The 18,015-nt window shown below is 49.4% G+C and overlaps 1 protein-coding gene across 2 annotated transcripts in view; it reads right to left on the bottom strand.

The window, feature by feature from the left end:
• zc3h7bb (zinc finger CCCH-type containing 7Bb) overlaps nucleotides 1–18,015 on the bottom strand; it is a 91,865-nt gene that overhangs the window by 45,015 nt on the left and 28,835 nt on the right. For both annotated transcript variants that reach the window (XM_070861648.1, XM_070861647.1), the window contains exons 2-7: nucleotides 16,751–16,852; nucleotides 13,839–13,878; nucleotides 11,205–11,402; nucleotides 8,149–8,307; nucleotides 4,442–4,522; nucleotides 290–346 (exon numbers count right to left, since the gene is read on the bottom strand). In XM_070861648.1, the coding sequence (XP_070717749.1) occupies nucleotides 290–346; nucleotides 4,442–4,522; nucleotides 8,149–8,307; nucleotides 11,205–11,402; nucleotides 13,839–13,878; nucleotides 16,751–16,818 (603 nt within the window). In that variant the 5' untranslated portion in view covers nucleotides 16,819–16,852. The remainder of the gene's footprint in view (nucleotides 1–289; nucleotides 347–4,441; nucleotides 4,523–8,148; nucleotides 8,308–11,204; nucleotides 11,403–13,838; nucleotides 13,879–16,750; nucleotides 16,853–18,015) is intronic.

Here is an 18,015-nt window from a genome sequence, read left to right as displayed (position 1 = left end):
GCTGATAGGATTTTGATAAACACATTTTCAGGGGTGTGTTTGGGTCCTTTTGGTTTGATGGAGAATTTCATGAGAGAGACAGTATCTGCTTGTGAGCGTTTAACTGGTTTTTGATTCGTTGGTTTTTAAGTTCAATGCAGAATTTAAGCCAGCCAGCATGCTTTGCATCCGACAGAAACGTTAAACACTTGTGGTTTATTAAATGTCATCCAAACTACAGTTGTTACAGCAGAAATATGTACAGCTGGATAAAGTTCCTTAAGTAGAAACTTCTCAACAGCCAACTAACCTGAGTACTGTTTGCTGAGTTGCCAATAGAGGTCAGGCCCACTGTGTCCACGTCAAGCTGAAAAAAGAGAGAAGATTTGTGGGACTTGGTGTGGAGGAAACACGGCTACAGTCTGATCGCAGCCCTGTCTTACAGAGAAACATAGAAAATAGGAGCAGTAGTAGGCCATTCGGCCCTTCAAGCCTGCACCGCCATTCAATACGATCATGGCTGATCCTCTATCTCAACACCATATTCCCCATAGCCTTTGATGCCTTTTGTTTCTAGAAATCTATCTATCTCCCTCTTAAATATATTCTTCTCCACGGGCACTGAAAAGCTCAACCCCCGACTGACATGAACTCCTGGTATCTGTATAAGTCCAGAGCTTGCTAACGAATAGACCAAGGGGGAGAAGTTTAGTCAGGCCTCAGTTGGGGTGGTACCATAGGCGGTGCGGTAATTGTAACACCTTGAAAAAGTTTGTCCCTCCCGCCGAGAAATTTGTCAGAATTGGGTGAAGAGCGGAAGGTGGCGTAAAATCAGCCGTTGCACACTTGATCTGGGAGGATTGCGCTAACCAAAGTTCTGTCGCTAAATTCTGCAGAACCATTGCGCATGTGCCCAACTCCGATTCAGATCACGGGAAAATCCGAGTCTTAAAGGCGCGGAATAGTGATGCACCCACTAAAAGTTTTTCAAAATCACTTCTTTTCCAACCTATACTGTTACGTCTGTCTGCAGGCTGCAAACTCGGAGGCTCACGCACCATGCTGTGTGTAAACGTTGCACTGACTGTGACCTCCGAGGGAGGCGCTCCTCCATCCCTTTAAGTAGCCGCCGGTGAACAACTCTGCAAGCCCGTACCGACTGTTCCTTCCAGGCGTGATCGATGAGACGGCCGCACCTAATTTACCGAGCGCGGCGCAAGTGTGGGCGGTGCACCAGGGCTGACAGCAGGATCGGAGCGATCGGCAGCAGCCGGGCGCTACTGGTTTGTGCCCCCGGTGAGCCTCGAATGAATTTTCCGCCGGGGCACTAAAAGCCGGTCGGTAAGCTCCAACGCTCGCATTTACGCCCCTTCTGCCGCTAACTGAGGCTATCGACAGCCGAAAAGCCAGCCCAAAATGTGTAAGGCAATAAGCGAAAGGGATGCAAAAGCAACATACTGCGGATGCTGCAAACCTGAAATATAAAGAGTGAATGCTGGGACTACTCAGCAGGGGAGGCTGCGAGGATGGAGAGAGAAACAGAGTTCAGATCGATGACCTTTCATCAGAACTGGGAAAGGGATGTACCAGTCACACAGCTAGGCGATTCATTAATGACGCACGCCATATGGCCACCTCCTATGCAGTTTCCCATCCCACTTCTCCCTTACTGAAGACAATTGCTGTTTTTGTTACAACCGAAGAGATTACGAGGTGATTTATAGAACCACAGAGTCATACAGCACAGAAGGCTGCTGATCGGCCCATTGTGCCTGTGCCGGCTCTCTAAAAGAGCGATCGAATGAGTCCCACAGACTCCCACTCCCCTGCTCTTTGCCCATAGCCCTGCAAAGTTTTAGACTTCTTTAGCACCCGAGTGAGCAGCCTTCTCATCTCCTAAAGCTCCGTGTTCAAACTCTGCTGCCTACACTAAGTTCTGTTCACATTATTGTGTCCTCAGTGACCTATGACCAGCACCCTGTCCCCCCTCCTCAACTAATTTAAAATCCCTGCCCTCATCTACAACTCCTTCCACGGCCTCACCCAACTCTACCGCAGCAACCTAGAGTCATAGACTGACACAGCACAGGAGGCCGCCATTTGGCCCTTTGTGCCTATGACTTCGTGATTTCGAACGCCTCTATTAAATCTCCTCTTAACCTCCCCTGCTCCAAGCAGAACAACCGCCGCTTCTCAAGTCTCTCCACATAACGGAAGACCCTTAGCCCTGATACCATTCTAATCAATCTCCTCTGCACCCTCTCTCAAGCCTTGACATCCAACCTAAAGTGCGGTGCCCAGAATTGGACATGATACTCCGGCTGGGTCCTAACCAGTGATTTATAAAGGTTTAACATGACCGTCTCCATCCTAATGTCCCCTCTTGTGCTATCGGATCTTCTGACTCTGACCTCCTCTTGCCCTAGAGGGAGTGCAATGAAGGTTCACCAGACTGATTCGTGGGATGGCGGGATTGTCCTATGAGGAGAGATTGAGTAGACTAGGCCTATATTCTCTAGAATCAGGTGTGAAACATAGAAACATAGAAAATAGGTGCAGGAGTAGGCCATTCGGCCCTTCTAGCCTGCATCGCCATTCAATGAGTTCATGGCTGAACATGCAACTTCAGTACCCCATTCCTGCTTTCTCGCCATACCCCTTGATCCCCCTAGTAGTAAGGACTTCATCTAACTCCTTTTTGAATATATTTAGTGAATTGGCCTCAACAACTTTCTGTGGTAGAGAATTCCACAGGTTCACCACCCTCTGGGTGAAGAAGTTTCTCCTCATCTCGGTCCTAAATGGCTTACCCCTTATCCTTAGACTGTGACCCCTGGTTCTGGACTTCCCCAACATTGGGAACATTCTTCCTGCATCTAACCTGTCTCAACCCATCAGAATTTTAAACGTTTCTATGAGGTCCCCTCTCATTCTTCTGAACTCCAGTGAATACAAGCCCAGTTGATCCAGTCTTTCTTGATAGGTCAGTCCCGCCATCCCGGGAATCAGTCTGGTGAACCTTCACTGCACTCCCTCAATAGCAAGAATGTCCTTCCTCAGGTTAGGAGACCAAAACTGTACACAATACTCCAGGTGTGGCCTCACCAATGCCCTGTACAACTATAGCAACACCTCCCTGCCCCTGTACTCAAATCCCCTCGCTATGAAGGCCAACATGCCATTTGCTTTCTTAACCGCCTGCTGTACCTGCATGCCAACCTTCAATGACTGATGTACCATGACACCCAGGTCTCGTTGCACCTCCCCTTTTCCTAATCTGTCACCATTCAGATAATAGTCTGTCTCTCTGATTTTACCACCAAAGTGGATAACCTCACACTTATCCACATTATACTTCATCTGCCATGCATTTGCCCACTCACCTAACCTCTGCAGCCTCATAGCATCCTCCTCGCAGCTCACACTGCCACCCAACTTAGTGTCATCCGCAAATTTGGAGATACTACATTTAATCCCCTCGTCTAAATCATTAATGTACAGTGTAAACAGCTGGGGCCCCAGCACAGAACCTTGCGGTACCCCACTAGTCACTGCCTGCCATTCTGAAAAGTCCCCATTTACTCCTACTCTTTGCTTCCTGTCTGACAACCAGTTCTCAATCCATGTCAGCACACTACCCCCAATCCCATGTGCTTTAACTTTGCACATTAATCTCTTGTGTGGGACCTTGTCGAAAGCCTTCTGAAAGTCCAAATATACCACATCAACTGGTTCTCCCTTGTCCACTCTACTGGAAACATCCTCAAAAAATTCCAGAACATTTGTCAAGCATGATTTCCCTTTCACAAATCCATGCTGACTTGGACCTATCATGTCACCTCTTTCCAAATGCGCTGCTATGACATCCTTAATAATTGATTCCATTGATCTTATTGAAACATACACAATTCTCGCAGGGCTTGACAGGGTAGATGCAGGGAGGATGTTTACTTTGGCTGGGGCGTCTAGAACCAGGGGTCACAGTCTCAGAATAAGAGGTCGGCCATTTAGGACTGAGATGAGGAGAAATTCTTCACTCAAGAGGGTGGTGAGTCTTTGAGATTCTCTACCCCAGAGGGCTGTGGAGGCTCTGAGTATATTCAAGACAGAGATCGATAGATTTTTGGATTTTAAGGGAATCAAGGGATATGGGGACCGTGCAGGAAAGTGGAGTTGAGGTCGAAGATCAGCCCTGATCTCATTGAATGGCGGAGCAGGCTCGAGGGGCCGAATGGCCTCCTCCTGCTCCTCATTCTTGTGTTCTTGTTGCGTTGTACCCCACCCCTATCATCCATTCCAACATCAGTGGCATAGCTTTCAGCCACTTTGAGCCCAACTCTCTAGATTTCTTCCCCAAAGGGTCTTTCCATCTGTCATTATTCGTAATAGCCAATAGCCCCTGAGGGAAAACAAACATTAGGTGAGGAGAGCAGAATACCTGCAGCAAGCCAATACCACTCACCTGAGCTCTGATGTATGCTTTACGGATCCGCAGCCCCAACTTCTGGGCCAGTTCTTGTGTTAATTTCACTACCTTTTCGTCCTGAACAAATAAAGGATAATACATTATTCCACCTCCAGTCCTTGTGGTTTTAAGGAATTATCTACTCAGCTTATTGACATTTTGGAAGTCACCGCGCTTCCCCCGATGTCTCAGCGAGTTTATGCAAGTTCAGGTTGACCTCCCTTACCCAACATCCTCGGGACCTGGCCTGTGCCGGATGAGGGATTTTGCCGGATGAGGGATTTTGCCGGATGAGGGAAGGTCATCGGCCCGAGGGGGTGGTGGGGTGGGATGGGAGGGGGGGGAGAGGAGGTCGGCAGCACCAGCGGGCCCCGAAGCATTGGGCCCCAGAGGGGTCGGTGGGCCCCGAGGTGTTCTAGGTGGAGGGGTTTTCTGCTACTGATCACTTTCTTTCTAGTGTGTTGATTTTCTGTTTAGGTGAATGATTTCATTAAATCACAAAGGATTAGGTGAATGATTTCATTAAATCACTGTGCCTAAAAAGGGAATGGGAAACCTGGGTGGGAGTGGGTCGGAGTGCTGCGCGTGCGTCACCCGGTGGCCAGGAATGGTGCCATAAGAACATAAGAATTAGGAACAGGAGTAGGCCATCTAGCCCGCTCTGCCACTCAACAAGATCATGGCTGATCTGGCCTTGGACTCAGCTCCACTTACCCGCCCGCTCCCCATAACCCTTAATTCCCTTATTGGTTAAAAATCTATCATACTGTGATTTGAATACATCCGGACGAGGGATGGTGCCGGATAAGGGAGTTCCGGATTAGAGAGGTTCAACCTGCAGTTGTTGAGCCATACAGGCCGACATATCATCATAGGCAGTCCCTAAAAATCGAGGAAGACTTGCTTCCAGTCTAAAAATGAGTTCTCGGGTGACTGTACAGTCCAATACGGGAATTACGGTCTCTGTCGCAGGTGGGACAGACAGTGGTTGAAGGAAGGGGTGGGTGGGACTGGTTTGCCGCACGCTCCTTCCGCTGCCTGCGTTTGGTTTCTGCATGCTCTCGGCGACAGAGACTCGAGGTGCTCAGCGCCCTCCCGGATGCTCTTCCTCCACTTAGGGCGGCCTTTGGCCAGGGATTCCCAGGCCAAGGTCCCGGGTTTAAGTATATACAGACCCTTAATTCTTAATTTTTGTATATATTAAAAAGCCCTGCCAGGCAAAAAGGTTTGTCGAAGTGAAATAAAGTTACTGAAACGCAGCAAACATGTGGTCCTAAGCTCCAGAGGGTTGTCACAGACAATTGAGGTAAACAATGCCCTTTTATTTCAAGCTCGATTTGCAGACGGTGGGTCTACAACGAAGAGGCCACAAGGTTGTAAAAAGGCATTTGGTGGCTAAAGGGAAGTGTCAAACCGTGGGAGTTCTGAGGAACAGTAGGCAAGGTAACACGTGAAAATGTGGCAAATGATTTTCTGCTCACTTCTGTAAACTTTTTATGAGCGAATGAACAATTTGGGCTTTGATCAAGGCAACTAGAGGGTAACACAGGGTGTGTGGGTGTGAAAGTTTGACAGCTCAAACAACTCAAGTCGAACATTAAAGGAACACCTCTCGCAATCTCTGAATGATTGATTTACTGAGAGAGGTAAGGAAAGAGTGTATAAAGGACAGCAACTGAAGGACATCAGTGCTGGAAGGAGGGGCCTGGAAACGAGTATCTTGCCTATGAAGAGCTGCAGGAGGTGGCCCAGTCATCGCGTCTGCGAGGACCTGCAATCAACGCTGGACTGATCATCTGCGGGTGGTTGTATGTATGGTTTCTCCTTCACAGCAAGCGAGCCCCAGGTGGGCAGAGGAAACGTTACAGGGATACCCTCAAAGCCTCCCTGGTAAAGTGCAACATCCCCACTGACACCTGGGAGTTCCTGTCCAAAGACCGCCCTAAGTGGAGGAAAAGCATCCGGGAGAGCGCTGAGCACCTCGAGTCTCGTCGCCGAGAGCATGCAGAAACCAAGCGCAGGCAGCGGAAGGAGCGTGCGGCAAACCAGTCCCACCCTCCTTACCCTCAACGACTATCTGTCCCACCTGTGACAGGGACTGTGGTTCTCGTATTGGACTGTTCAGCCACCTAAGGACTCATTTTGAGAGTGAAAGCAAGTCTTCCTCGATTCCGAGGGACTGCCTATGATGATGATGTATGATTTCTGGTAACATTATTGATGTACTGCTCCAATAGTGGTTGGGGTTTCGAATCTGTCTTAGGAACAATAAAAGGTTAAAGGCAGAACTCGTTTGCCTTGTGTAATTTCTCATGTCTCTAGTCGGAACTCTATAACCTGTTCGACGGGGCGAGGAGTAATTCCTGGTTTGTGCCCAGTTGGCTGATCTTGTTAGGCAAGGGTATTACGGGATATGGTACCAAGGAGGGTAAATGGAGCTAAGATACAGATCAGCCATAAGAAAGAACTTGCGCTTATACAGCGCATGGTCTAACTGAACTCATAGAAACATATAAAATTCTGACGGGGTTAGACAGGTTAGATGCAGGAAGAATGTTCCCAATGTTGGGGAAGTCCAGAACCAGGGGTCACAGTCTAAGGATAAGGGGTAAGCCATTTAGGACCGAGATGCGGAGGAACTTCTTCACCCAGAGAGTGGTGAACCTGTGGAATTCTCTACCACAGAAAGTTGTTGAGGCCAATTCACTAAATATATTCAAAAAGGAGTTAGATGAGGTCCTTACTGCTAGGGGGATCAAGGGGTATGGCGAGAAAGCAGGAATGGGGTACTGAAGTTGAATGTTCAGCCATGAACTCATTGAATGGCGGTGCAGGCTAGAAGGGCCGAATGGCCTACTCCTGCACCTATTTTCTATGTTTCTATGTTTCTATAACAGGCTCCAGGGGCTGAATGGCCTACTCCTACTCAGAATTCAAAACAATACTGGAGAAGGACCGGCACTTGTGGAATTGTTCCCCAGGGTGCCAATATCGTCACGAGAGGAGAGAAGGTGAGAAACATTAATTAGGAGGGGAAAAAAACTCATGCCAATAATCTTCTGCTTCTGACACCCACATGAGGGTCCCTTACAGGAGGGGATAGGCACTTGAAACAGGAAACATTTTAAAATGGTATGGGAGACAGGAATAAGTGCAAAGCTCCTTCAGAGAGCTAGAATAGGCATGATGGGCTGAGCAGCCTCCTTCTGTGCTGTAAGACGCGACGATTCTAGGTGTTTCAGGGAGGTGAGCAACAACAACTTATATTTATATTGCACCTTTAACGTAGTAAAACGTCCCAAGGCATTTCACAGGAGTATTACAAGACAAGAATTTGACACCGAAGAAATTATGGCAGATGACCAAGAGCTTGGTCAAAGAGGTAGGTTTTAAGGAGCGTTTTGAAGGAGGAAAGAGAGGCGGAGAGGCAACAGAAGGCACGGCCACCGATGGTGGAGCGATTATAATCAGGGATGCTCAAGAGGGCAGAATTAGAGGAGTGCAGACATCTGAGGGGGTTGTGGGGCTGGAGGAGATTACAGAGATAGGGAGGGGCGAGGGCCATGGAGGGATTTGTAAACAAGGATGAGAATTTTGGGCAGGTGGGAATGCTGTCACACTCCCAGGTAAATGTTATAAATTTCCAGTGCAGGGAGTAAACATGAAAGCCAGCATTGCAGTGCACTGTAAACAGACCCACTCACCTGAGGAACAGCGAAGGAACACTTGGCAATGCACTCATAAGCTTCTTTATACTTTCCCAGCTCGTTCAGTGCCCGTGCTTTCCGATAAAGTGCCCGGTAGTTGTTTTCATTGAGCTTTAGTGTGCTTTCGCAGTCTTCCAGAGTTTTGTCGTATACGCCCTGCAACAAGAGTCACGGTCAGCACCCCCACCGCACCGAGTCGTATCCTTCCCCACCGCACCGAGTCTGACCCTTCCCTTCCCCACCGCACCGAGTCGTATCCTTCCCCACCGCACCGAGTCTGACCCTTCCCTTCACCACCGCACCGAGTCGTATCCTTCCCCACCGCACCAAGTCGTATCCTTCCCCACCGCACCGAGTCTGACCCTTCCCTTCACCACCGCACCGAGTCGTATCCTTCCCCACCGCACCAAGTCGTATCCTTCCCCACCGCACCGAGTCTGACCCTTCCCCACCGCACCGAGTCTGACCCTTCCCTTCACCACCGCACCGAGTCGTATCCTTCCCCACCGCACCAAGTCGTATCCTTCCCCACCACACCGAGTCTGACCCTTCCCCACCGCACCGAGTCTGACCCTTCCCTTCACCACCGCACCGAGTCTGACCCTTCCCCACCGCACCGAGTCTGACCCTTCCCCACCGCACCGAGTCGTATCCTTCCCCACCGGACCGAGTCGTATCCTTCCCCACCGCACCGAGTCGTATCCTTCCCCACCGCACCGAGTCGTATCCTTCCCCACCGCACCGAGTCGTATCCTTCCCCACCGCACCGAGTCGTATCCTTCCCCACCGCACCGAGTCTGACCCTTCCCCACCGCACCGAGTCGTATCCTTCCCCACCGCACCGAGTCGTATCCTTCCCCACCGCACCGAGTCTGACCCTTCCCCACCGCACCAAGTTGTATCCTTCCCCACCGCACCGAGTCGTATCCTTCCCCACCGCACCGAGTCGTATCCTTCCCCACCGCACCGAGTCTGACCCTTCCCCACCGCACCATGTCGTATCCTTCCCCACCGCACCGAGTCGTATCCTTCCCCACCGCACCGAGTCTGACCCTTCCCCACCGCACCATGTCGTATCCTTCCCCACCGCATCAAGTCGTATCCTTCCCCACCGCACCATGTCGTATCCTTCCCCACCGCACCGAGTCGTATCCTTCCCCACCGCACCGAGTCGTAGCCCTCCCCACCGCACCGAGTCTGACCCTTCCCCACCGCACCGTGTCGTATCCTTCCCCACCGCACCGAGTCTGACCCTTCCCCACCGCACCAAGTCGTATCCTTCCCCACCGCACCGAGTCGTAGCCCTCCCCACCGCACCGAGTCTGACCCTTCCCCACCGCACCGTGTCGTATCCTTCCCCACCGCACCGAGTCTGACCCTTCCCCACCGCACCGAGTCGTATCCTTTCCCACCGCACCGAGTCTGACCCTTCCCCACCGCACCGAGTCTGACCCTTCCCCACCGCACCGAGTCTGACCCTTCCCCACCGCACCGAGTCTGACCCTTCCCCACCGCACCGAGTCGTATCCTTTCCCACCGCACCGAGTCTGACCCTTCCCCACCGCACCGAGTCTGACCCTTCCCCACCGCACCGAGTCGTATCCTTTCCCACCGCACCGAGTCTGACCCTTCCCCACCGCACCGAGTCTGACCCTTCCCCACCGCACCGAGTCTGACCCTTCCCCACCGCACCAAGTCGTATCCTTCCCCACCGCACCGAGTCGGACCCTTCCCCACCGCACCGAGTCTGACCCTTCCCCACCGCCCTCGGGAAGGGAAGAGTCACTTTTTGTTTTGTCAGTCCTCCCAGGTTTCACGAGGCACCCAGTCTATTCGGGGTGGGGCTCCACAGGTACCAGCCCCGCAATACCTCACCCAAGTGGCTATTCTACCACCGAGTGCCATAAAGGCCAGCAGTTGGCTCGTACAAACCTTGCCCTTTCCCTAACCTGCCTCCACCGTCGGCCAGAATGAAAAGGCCATAAATGAGAGTGTGTGATGGCTGTGGATATTGAAGGCTTGTGCACGAGGTGTGGTTCCATTGCTGCAGAATCTGCTCTGTACAAACGGGCAATTCAGCACTGAGCGGTTGCAGCAATTAAGGATACCAGCACATCTGGCAGAATACAGAAGGGACCATAAAGTAGCCAAGAAAACTGCAGAGAAATCAACATCGGAATGATTTTACCGCAAATCCGTCACTACACAAACTCACATACAGTCACGAGAGAAAGAAAGAGAGCGCGGTGGAGAGAAAGAGAGAGGGGTGGTGAGAGAGAAAGAGGGTGTAAGAAAGAGGAGAGAGAGAAAGAAAGATAGAGAAATAGAAAGAGGGTACAAGAGAGAAAGAGGGTGTAAGAGAGAAATAAACTGAGAGAAAGAGACAGTGAGAGAGAGAGAGAGAGAAAGAGAAAGACAGAAAGAGAGCAAAGAGAGAACGAGAGCAGAGAGAAAGAGGGTGTAAGAGAAAGAGGGTGTAAGAGAAAGAGGGTGTAAGAGAAAGAGGGTGTAAGAGAAAGAGGGTGTAAGAGAAAGAGGGTGTAAGAGAAAGAGGGTGTAAGAGAAAGAGGGTGTAAGAGAAAGAGGGTGTAAGAGAAAGAGGGTGTAAGAGAAAGAGGGTGTAAGAGAAAGAGGGTGTAAGAGAAAGAGGGTGTAAGAGAAAGAGGGTGTAAGAGAAAGAGGGTGTAAGAGAAAGAGGGTATAAGAGAGAAAGAAACAGAGAGATAGAGAGAAAAAGAGAAAGTCAGAAAGAAAGAGAGCAAAGAGAGAGAGATAGAGAGGGGAGGGAGGGAGAGAGAGATGGATTAATATAGCGCCTTTCACGATCTAAGCACTTTACAGCCAATACTTTAAATACACTAAAGTGTAGTCACTGTTGTAATGTAGGAAATGCAGCAGCCAATTTGCGCACAGCAATGTGATAATGACCAGATCATCTATTTTTAGTGATGTTGGTTGAGAGCTAACTATTGGCCCTAGGACACCATACCTGCAACAGATGTACGTTTTTCCCCAAAAGGGAACTATAAATGAAAAGCCACGCTAATACTCACCATACTGAAGTAGCAGGCCGCTCGATTAACGTACAGCTTCTCCAGCAAGTGTTGCGAGATTACCACCTCGTCCGACTCTGCGTACTGCGCCACATTCAGGGCCTCGACGTACTGGACCAGGGCCAGTTTGTAATCTTCCTCTCTGTACAGGCCGTTCCCTTCCTCCAGCAGGTTTTTAACAAGCCTGTGCAGAAAAGCCTTGCCACACGGACAGAAAGAGAATTAAAACTGAACCTTTCATTGCGTCGCTGGTGGAACAGTACCAGCCGGCTGTCAGGTCTTTGTAACATCCTACGACACTCTCACTCAGAATAGGAACAGGAGGAGGCCATTCAGCCCCTCGAGTCCGTCCCACCATTCAATGAGACCATGGCTGATTTGCGACCTAACCCAATATCCCTTTGGTTAACAATAATTTATCAATCTCAGATTTAAAATTAGCAATTGATCGGGCATCAATTGCCGTTTGCAGAAGAGTTCCAAACTCCTACCACCCTTTGTGTGTAGAAGTGTTTCCTAATTTCACTCCTGAAGGGTCTGGCTCTAATTTTTAAGACTATGGCCTCTAGTCCTAGAATCCCCAACCAGCAGAAATAGTTTCTCTCTATCTACCCTATCTGTTCCCCTTAATATCTTGAAAACTTCGATCAACTTACCCCTTAACATTGTAAATTTTGGTTGGCTTGGTGACCACAGTATCATTCCCTAATGTTCCCTGTTGGCTCAGTTCAGGAGAGCATTAATCAGCAGGGAACTGAGCCGGAACGCCTATGGTCCAATTCCATCTGTTCGGAGTTAGCTGGTCTGAGATGGGGGTTCTACAATTCGTTTTCATCGATTGGGTCGCAAAGCAGGAAATAAAAGTGTTCCCCCTCTTGATCACTATCCAGTCACCCCCAAATTGGGAAAAAGTACAAGAACATAAGAAATAGGAGCGAGAGTAGGCCATTCAACCCCTCGAGCCTGTTCCGCCATTCAATAAGATCATGGCTGATCTTTGACCTCAACTCCACTTTCCCGCCCGATCTCCATATCCCTTGGTTTCTCTGGAGTTGAAAAATCTATCGATCTCGGCCTTGAATATACTCAATGACTGAGCATCCACAGTCCTCAGGGGTAGAAAATTCTAAAGATTCACCACCCTCTGCGTGAATAAATTCCATTTCATCTCAGTCTTCAATGGCCAACCCCTTATCCTGAGACTATGCCCCCTCGTTCTAGACTCTCCAGCCAGGGGGAAACAACCGCTCAGCATCTACCCTGTCAATCCCCCTCAGAATCTTGTATGTTTCAATGAGATCACCTCTCATTCTTCTAAACTCCAGAGAGTAAAGGCCCATTCTGCACAATCTCTCATCATAAGACAGCCCTCTCATCCCAGGAATCAATCCAGTGAACCTCCGTTGTACCGTCTCAAAGGCAAGTAATTCCTTCCTCAGATAAGGAGACCAAAACTGTGCACAGTACTTCAGTTGTGGTCTCACTAATACCCTGTACAATTGTAGCAAGACGTCCTTACCCTGAAATTCCATCCTCCTTGCAAAAGGCCAACATTCCATTTGCCTTCCCAATTACTTGCTGTACCTGCACACTAACTTTCTGTGCTTCTTGTACAGGGACACCCAAGTCACTCCGAACACCAACATTTAAAAGTTGCTCACCATGTTAAAAAAAAAGATTCTGCTTTTCTATCTTCCTACCAAAATGAATAACCTCACATCTGGATTGGCCCAACCTTTCCTTATAAGATAACCCCTTCATCTCAGGAATCAACCTTCTCTGAACTGCCTCCAATGCAAGTATATCCCTCCTTAAATAAGGAGACCAAAACTGTACGCAGAACTCCAGGTGTGGTCTCAGCAATGCCCTGTTGAAGCATCATCATCAGAGGCAGTCCCTCGAAATGAGGATGACTTGCTTCCACGCCAAAAAAAAGGATGAGTTCACAGGTGTTTCCAACGAAGAACCCAAACTACATCCTGAAGGGTGGAAGGATGCCTGCGCGTGGATTTTTTTAACGTGTGATGACCGTTGCACACCAGCCACCACACGGGCTTGACAGAGCTAGGTCTTGGTCCAGTGGCAAGGATTACCCAAGACGACTGGAGACCTGTTCTGCTGCACGGACCTAGTGTGCGCACATATCGCAGTGTGGGCTGAACTGTGCTGCCCCTGGGCCCCTGGCTCCGAACGCATGCCTCTCATGGGCCCCGATCACATCCCTCCACAGTCTCTCCCCGCTCCTGCTGCATCTGCCCACGGTCCAATCACCAGCTTGGACCTTGCTGACGTCACTCTTCGCTGACGTCGCCTCCTGCACCAGCTCGCGCTGTACCTTGCCGTGTCATGCCTCCGCGCTGCTTCCTGGGCCGCACGCCCTCCTTTTATGGCCCCGACCTGCCGCTGATGGTTTCTTGCAGGTCGGGGCCTCCACGCTAATCCCTGGGCCGCACACCGTTCCTTATGCAGGTACAGCAAGTAATCAGGAAGCATACCTTCTCAGCGACAGCGGTGGGGACGGCTAGGTACCTTGCTCTCCCCACTGAGTGTGGGACGTGGCTGCCATTAGCTTGGTGGTTAAACAAAAAATACATTTAACAATAAATCAACAAGTACAGCAAGAATTACTTGTACCTCATATTCATCTTGACTTCCTGGATAAGGTAACGGAGATCTGGTGGGGAAAACAGCAAAATGAAACAGCCTAATGAAATTTCTTAGCAATAGTGACTAATATAACAACAACAACTTGTATTTATATAGCAGCTTTAACATAGTAAAACATCCCAAGGCGTTATCAAACACAATTTAACACCCAGCCACATAAGGAGATATTTGGACAGGCGACCAAAAGCTTGGTCAAAGAGGTAGGTTTTAAGGAGTGCCTTGAGGAAAGAGAGGCGGAGAGGTTTAGGGAGAGTATTCCAGAGCTTGGGGCCCAGGCAGCCGAAGGCACGGCTGCCTCACTAGCCAGGATACTGAGGCCCTACCCGTGCCCCAAGTGAAATCAGTTAACTCAATGTAGACCAAGAATCGAATCTGGGACCTTTGCGCACAGTGCCGGGCAAAATATGGCCCGAGGGCCGTACCTGGACGGTCAAGTCATTCTCTCCGGCCCGCTGGACGGGGCAGAAATAGAACGCGGGCCAGAGCTCGAGCTGCACGTGCCTCTTTCACTTAACTTCCACTAATCGTGGGTCAGCGACGGACCCGAATCACAGCCAGGGAACACGCAGTGCTTGATTCCATTTATCAATTTGCAAAAGCGGTTCGTTCCGGCCCGACCTTATCCTTTCCACGACTCTGGGTCCCAATGGCAGACCTCAGTACCCAGAACGAACTGCGTGCTCGAACAGGCCTGATCGGGGACAGGTCATTTTCTCTGCATATCAGGCAAGTCCCAAGGTGTTTGGAGTCGAGGAGTTTGTTAAATTCCCTGCCCGTTCACAATCAATGGATGGAAAATGTAGCCCCATACATGTCCCTCAAACACTGTAAAACAAGGCAGTCAAAAGTCGGACTCTGAAAGACTTGCCTAAACATAATGCAGCGCTCCGAGTGCAGTGACTTCAAATGTGACAGCCATTTTGCATGGGCCAGGATCCCGCAAACAGCAATGTGATGAGCCAAGCAGACACGCTGGAAAACAAGCTGCAGGTACTGACTATTTTAATCGTGTGTGGTTTTTGGGGCAGGAACTAGGTACCAATAGCATTCCACTCCTGTAATTCTTCTCCCAGTGGGCAACTTCAATACAAGTGCTGGAAGGAAATGGTAGCTCTGTCAGTTCTCTACTTACTGATAGACCTGAGGCAGGATCAAAACACACACTGACTGGTTATTTCTTCTGGATGCTCTACATGATAAGAATTATCAGTCAACTGTTCCCATCAAAACATGCAGAAAGGTACCGTCTATAATGTACTTGCTTCATGGGTTCTTTGCTTAATAATTCATAGTGACACATTGCTATTAAGAACTAGTTGGTTTATTAGCAAACGGTTTAACAATCACACTACACATTACCAGTTCATCCACCAGGCTCACAACTACATACCTCATCGTGGATGACCTAGCCCCAACTGACTGGGGTTTTATTGAGTCTTGTGAACATCACATGACTGGCTAAGTCACTGACGCAGTTCTACAAACCTGTGAGCATACGCATAGGTGCATACATTACAGTTTCCAAAACAATGTTCCACCCTCCCTAAACTTGAGGCCATCCCAAACTCGGCTGCCCATGTCCTAACTCGCACCAAGTCCCGCTCACCCATCACCCCCTGTGTTCGCCGACCTACATTGGCAAATGGTTAAGCAACACCTCAATTTTAAAATTCTCATCCTTGTTTTCAAGACCCGCCATGGCCCCACCCCTCCCTATCTCTGTAACCTCCTCCAGCCCCACAACTCTGGCCTCTTGCACACCTCCAATTTTAATCACTCCACCATTGGCGGCTGTGCCCTCAGCTGCCAAAGCCTTAAGCTGCGGAATTCCTTCCCTAAACCTCTCTGTCTCTCTCTTTCCTCCTTTAAGATGCTCCTTAAAACCTACCTCTTTGACCAAGCATCTGCCCATATATTTCCTTATGTGGCTCGGTGTCAAATCACCACCGCAGGTCGGGGCTATAAATAGAGCTGGAACGCAGGACCCTGGAACATCGTGGGCGGAGGAGCGGCGAATGAGGGTACGGGGCCCAGAAGAGGCGAGGGCCCAGGGGCAGCACGGACCAGCCCACACTGCGATATGTGCGCACACTAGGTCCGTGCAGTAGAGCAGGTCTCCAGTCGTCCTGGTTAATCCTTGCTACTGGATAAAGGCCTAGCTCTGTCGAGCCCGTGTGGTGGCTGATGTGCAACGGCCACCACACGTTAAAAAAATCCACGCACAGGCATCTTCCACCCCCTCAACTGGAGTTCAGGACCTGGAACATCGGGTCCTTCATTGAAACATCTGTGAACTCTTGTGGAAGCAAGTCATCCTCGCTCGAGGGACGGCCTATGATGATGATGAGTTTCAAACATTACAATCTCCAAGACAATCTTCCAACCTCTGTAAACTTGAGGCCATCCCAAACTCGGCTGCCCGTGTCCTAACTCGCACCAAGTTCAGCTCACCTATCACCCCTGTGCTCACTGACCGACACAAGCAACCGGTTAAGCAACGCCTCGATTTTAAAATTCTCATCCTTGTTTTCAAGTCTCTTCATGGCCTCACCCCTCTCTATCTCTGTAATCTCCTCCAGCCCCACAACCCTGGCCTCTTGCACACCCCAGATTTTAATGACTCCACCATTGGCGGCCGTGCCATAAACCTCTTCACCTCTCTATCCTCCTTGAAGATGCTCCTTAAAACCTACCTCTTTGACCAAGCATCTGCCCATATATTTCTTATGTGGCTCGGTGTCGAATTTTGTTCGATAACGCTCCTGTGAAGTGCATGGGATGCTTTACTACGTTAAAGGTGCTATATAAATACAGATTGCTGTTGTTATTATGTAAGTGTTCTTCTTTTAAGAAAAGAGGAGGAGGTTGGCATTCCTTACTGAATAAAGTGCAGTCCCTTCTGAATTTCCTCCTTGCGTTTCTGAGTGCCTGGTGAGGTGCTAGTCATGCTAACAGTTGCAGTCAGTGGTATCAGTCCGTACCTGCGGAGAAAATCAACGATGTTATACAAGTAAGAAAAAGAATTGGTTTGGAATGACAAGGCAATGTAAAAAAAAAAGGCTTGCCTTTATGTCTAGAACCTTGTCACACAGTTAGAAACATCTCAAAGTTCTTCGCATACAATTACTTTGGAGTGCAGTGATTGTTGTCCTATGGGCAAGGGAGGCAGCCATTTTGTGCACCGTAAGTTCCATGAAGAGTTTTAAAAAACAATTATTCATTCACAGGATGTGGGTGTCACATTTATTGCCCATACCTAATTGCCCTTGAGAAGGTGGTGGTGAGCTGCCTTCTTAAGAACATAAGAAATAGGAGCAGGAGTAGCCCATTTGGCCCCTTGAGCCTGCTCCGCCATTTAATAAGATCATGACTGATCTGATCATGGACTTAGCTCACTTCCCCGCCTGCTCCCCATAACCCTTTACTCCCTTATCGCTCAAAAACCTATCTATCTCCACCTTCAATATATTCAATGACCCAGCCTCCACAGCTCTCTGGGGCAGAGAACTCCACAGATTTACAAGCCTCAGAGAAGAAATTCCTCCTCATCTCAGTTTTAAATGGGCGGCCCCTTATTCTGAGACTATGCCCCCTAGTTTTAGTTTCTCCTATGAATGGAATGTGGAGCCCCCTCATTATCTTATATATTTTTGAACTGCTGCAGTCCGTGTGGTGAACGGAATCGCACAGTGCTGTTAGGGTTTTGACCTATGATGGCATTGATTGAAGGACAGAACACTATGCTTCTCTGCAATAGTACCACAGTCAGATGGTCCTCAGTTCAACTTCTCCTCAAAAGGCACCTTGGACCAACAGCACTCTCTTCGGTGCTACTTTGGAATGGTCAACTTACGGTTTCTGCTCAAACTCTTCATATAGGGCTTGAACCCAGAACCTTTTAATCCGAGGGGAACGTACGACCAACTGAATGAAAGAAAGACATTCAAGGATGTGAAGTCCTTAGAGAGGGGGCAGAAAAGATTTACGAGAATTATTCCAGCAAATGGTATGTTGGCCTTCATAGCGAGAGGATTTGAGTATAAGAGCAGGGAGGTCTTACTGCAGTTGTACAGGGCCTTGGTGAGGCCACACCTGGAATATTGTGTTCAGTTTTGGTCTCCGAATCTGAGGAAGGACATGCTTG

This window comes from Pristiophorus japonicus, chromosome 19 (assembly GCF_044704955.1).
Source record: "Pristiophorus japonicus isolate sPriJap1 chromosome 19, sPriJap1.hap1, whole genome shotgun sequence".
NCBI classification, from domain to species: Eukaryota; Metazoa; Chordata; class Chondrichthyes; family Pristiophoridae; genus Pristiophorus; species Pristiophorus japonicus.
The sequence above is the reverse complement of the archived record's forward strand: the minus strand, read 5'-3'. Positions and strand labels throughout refer to the sequence as shown.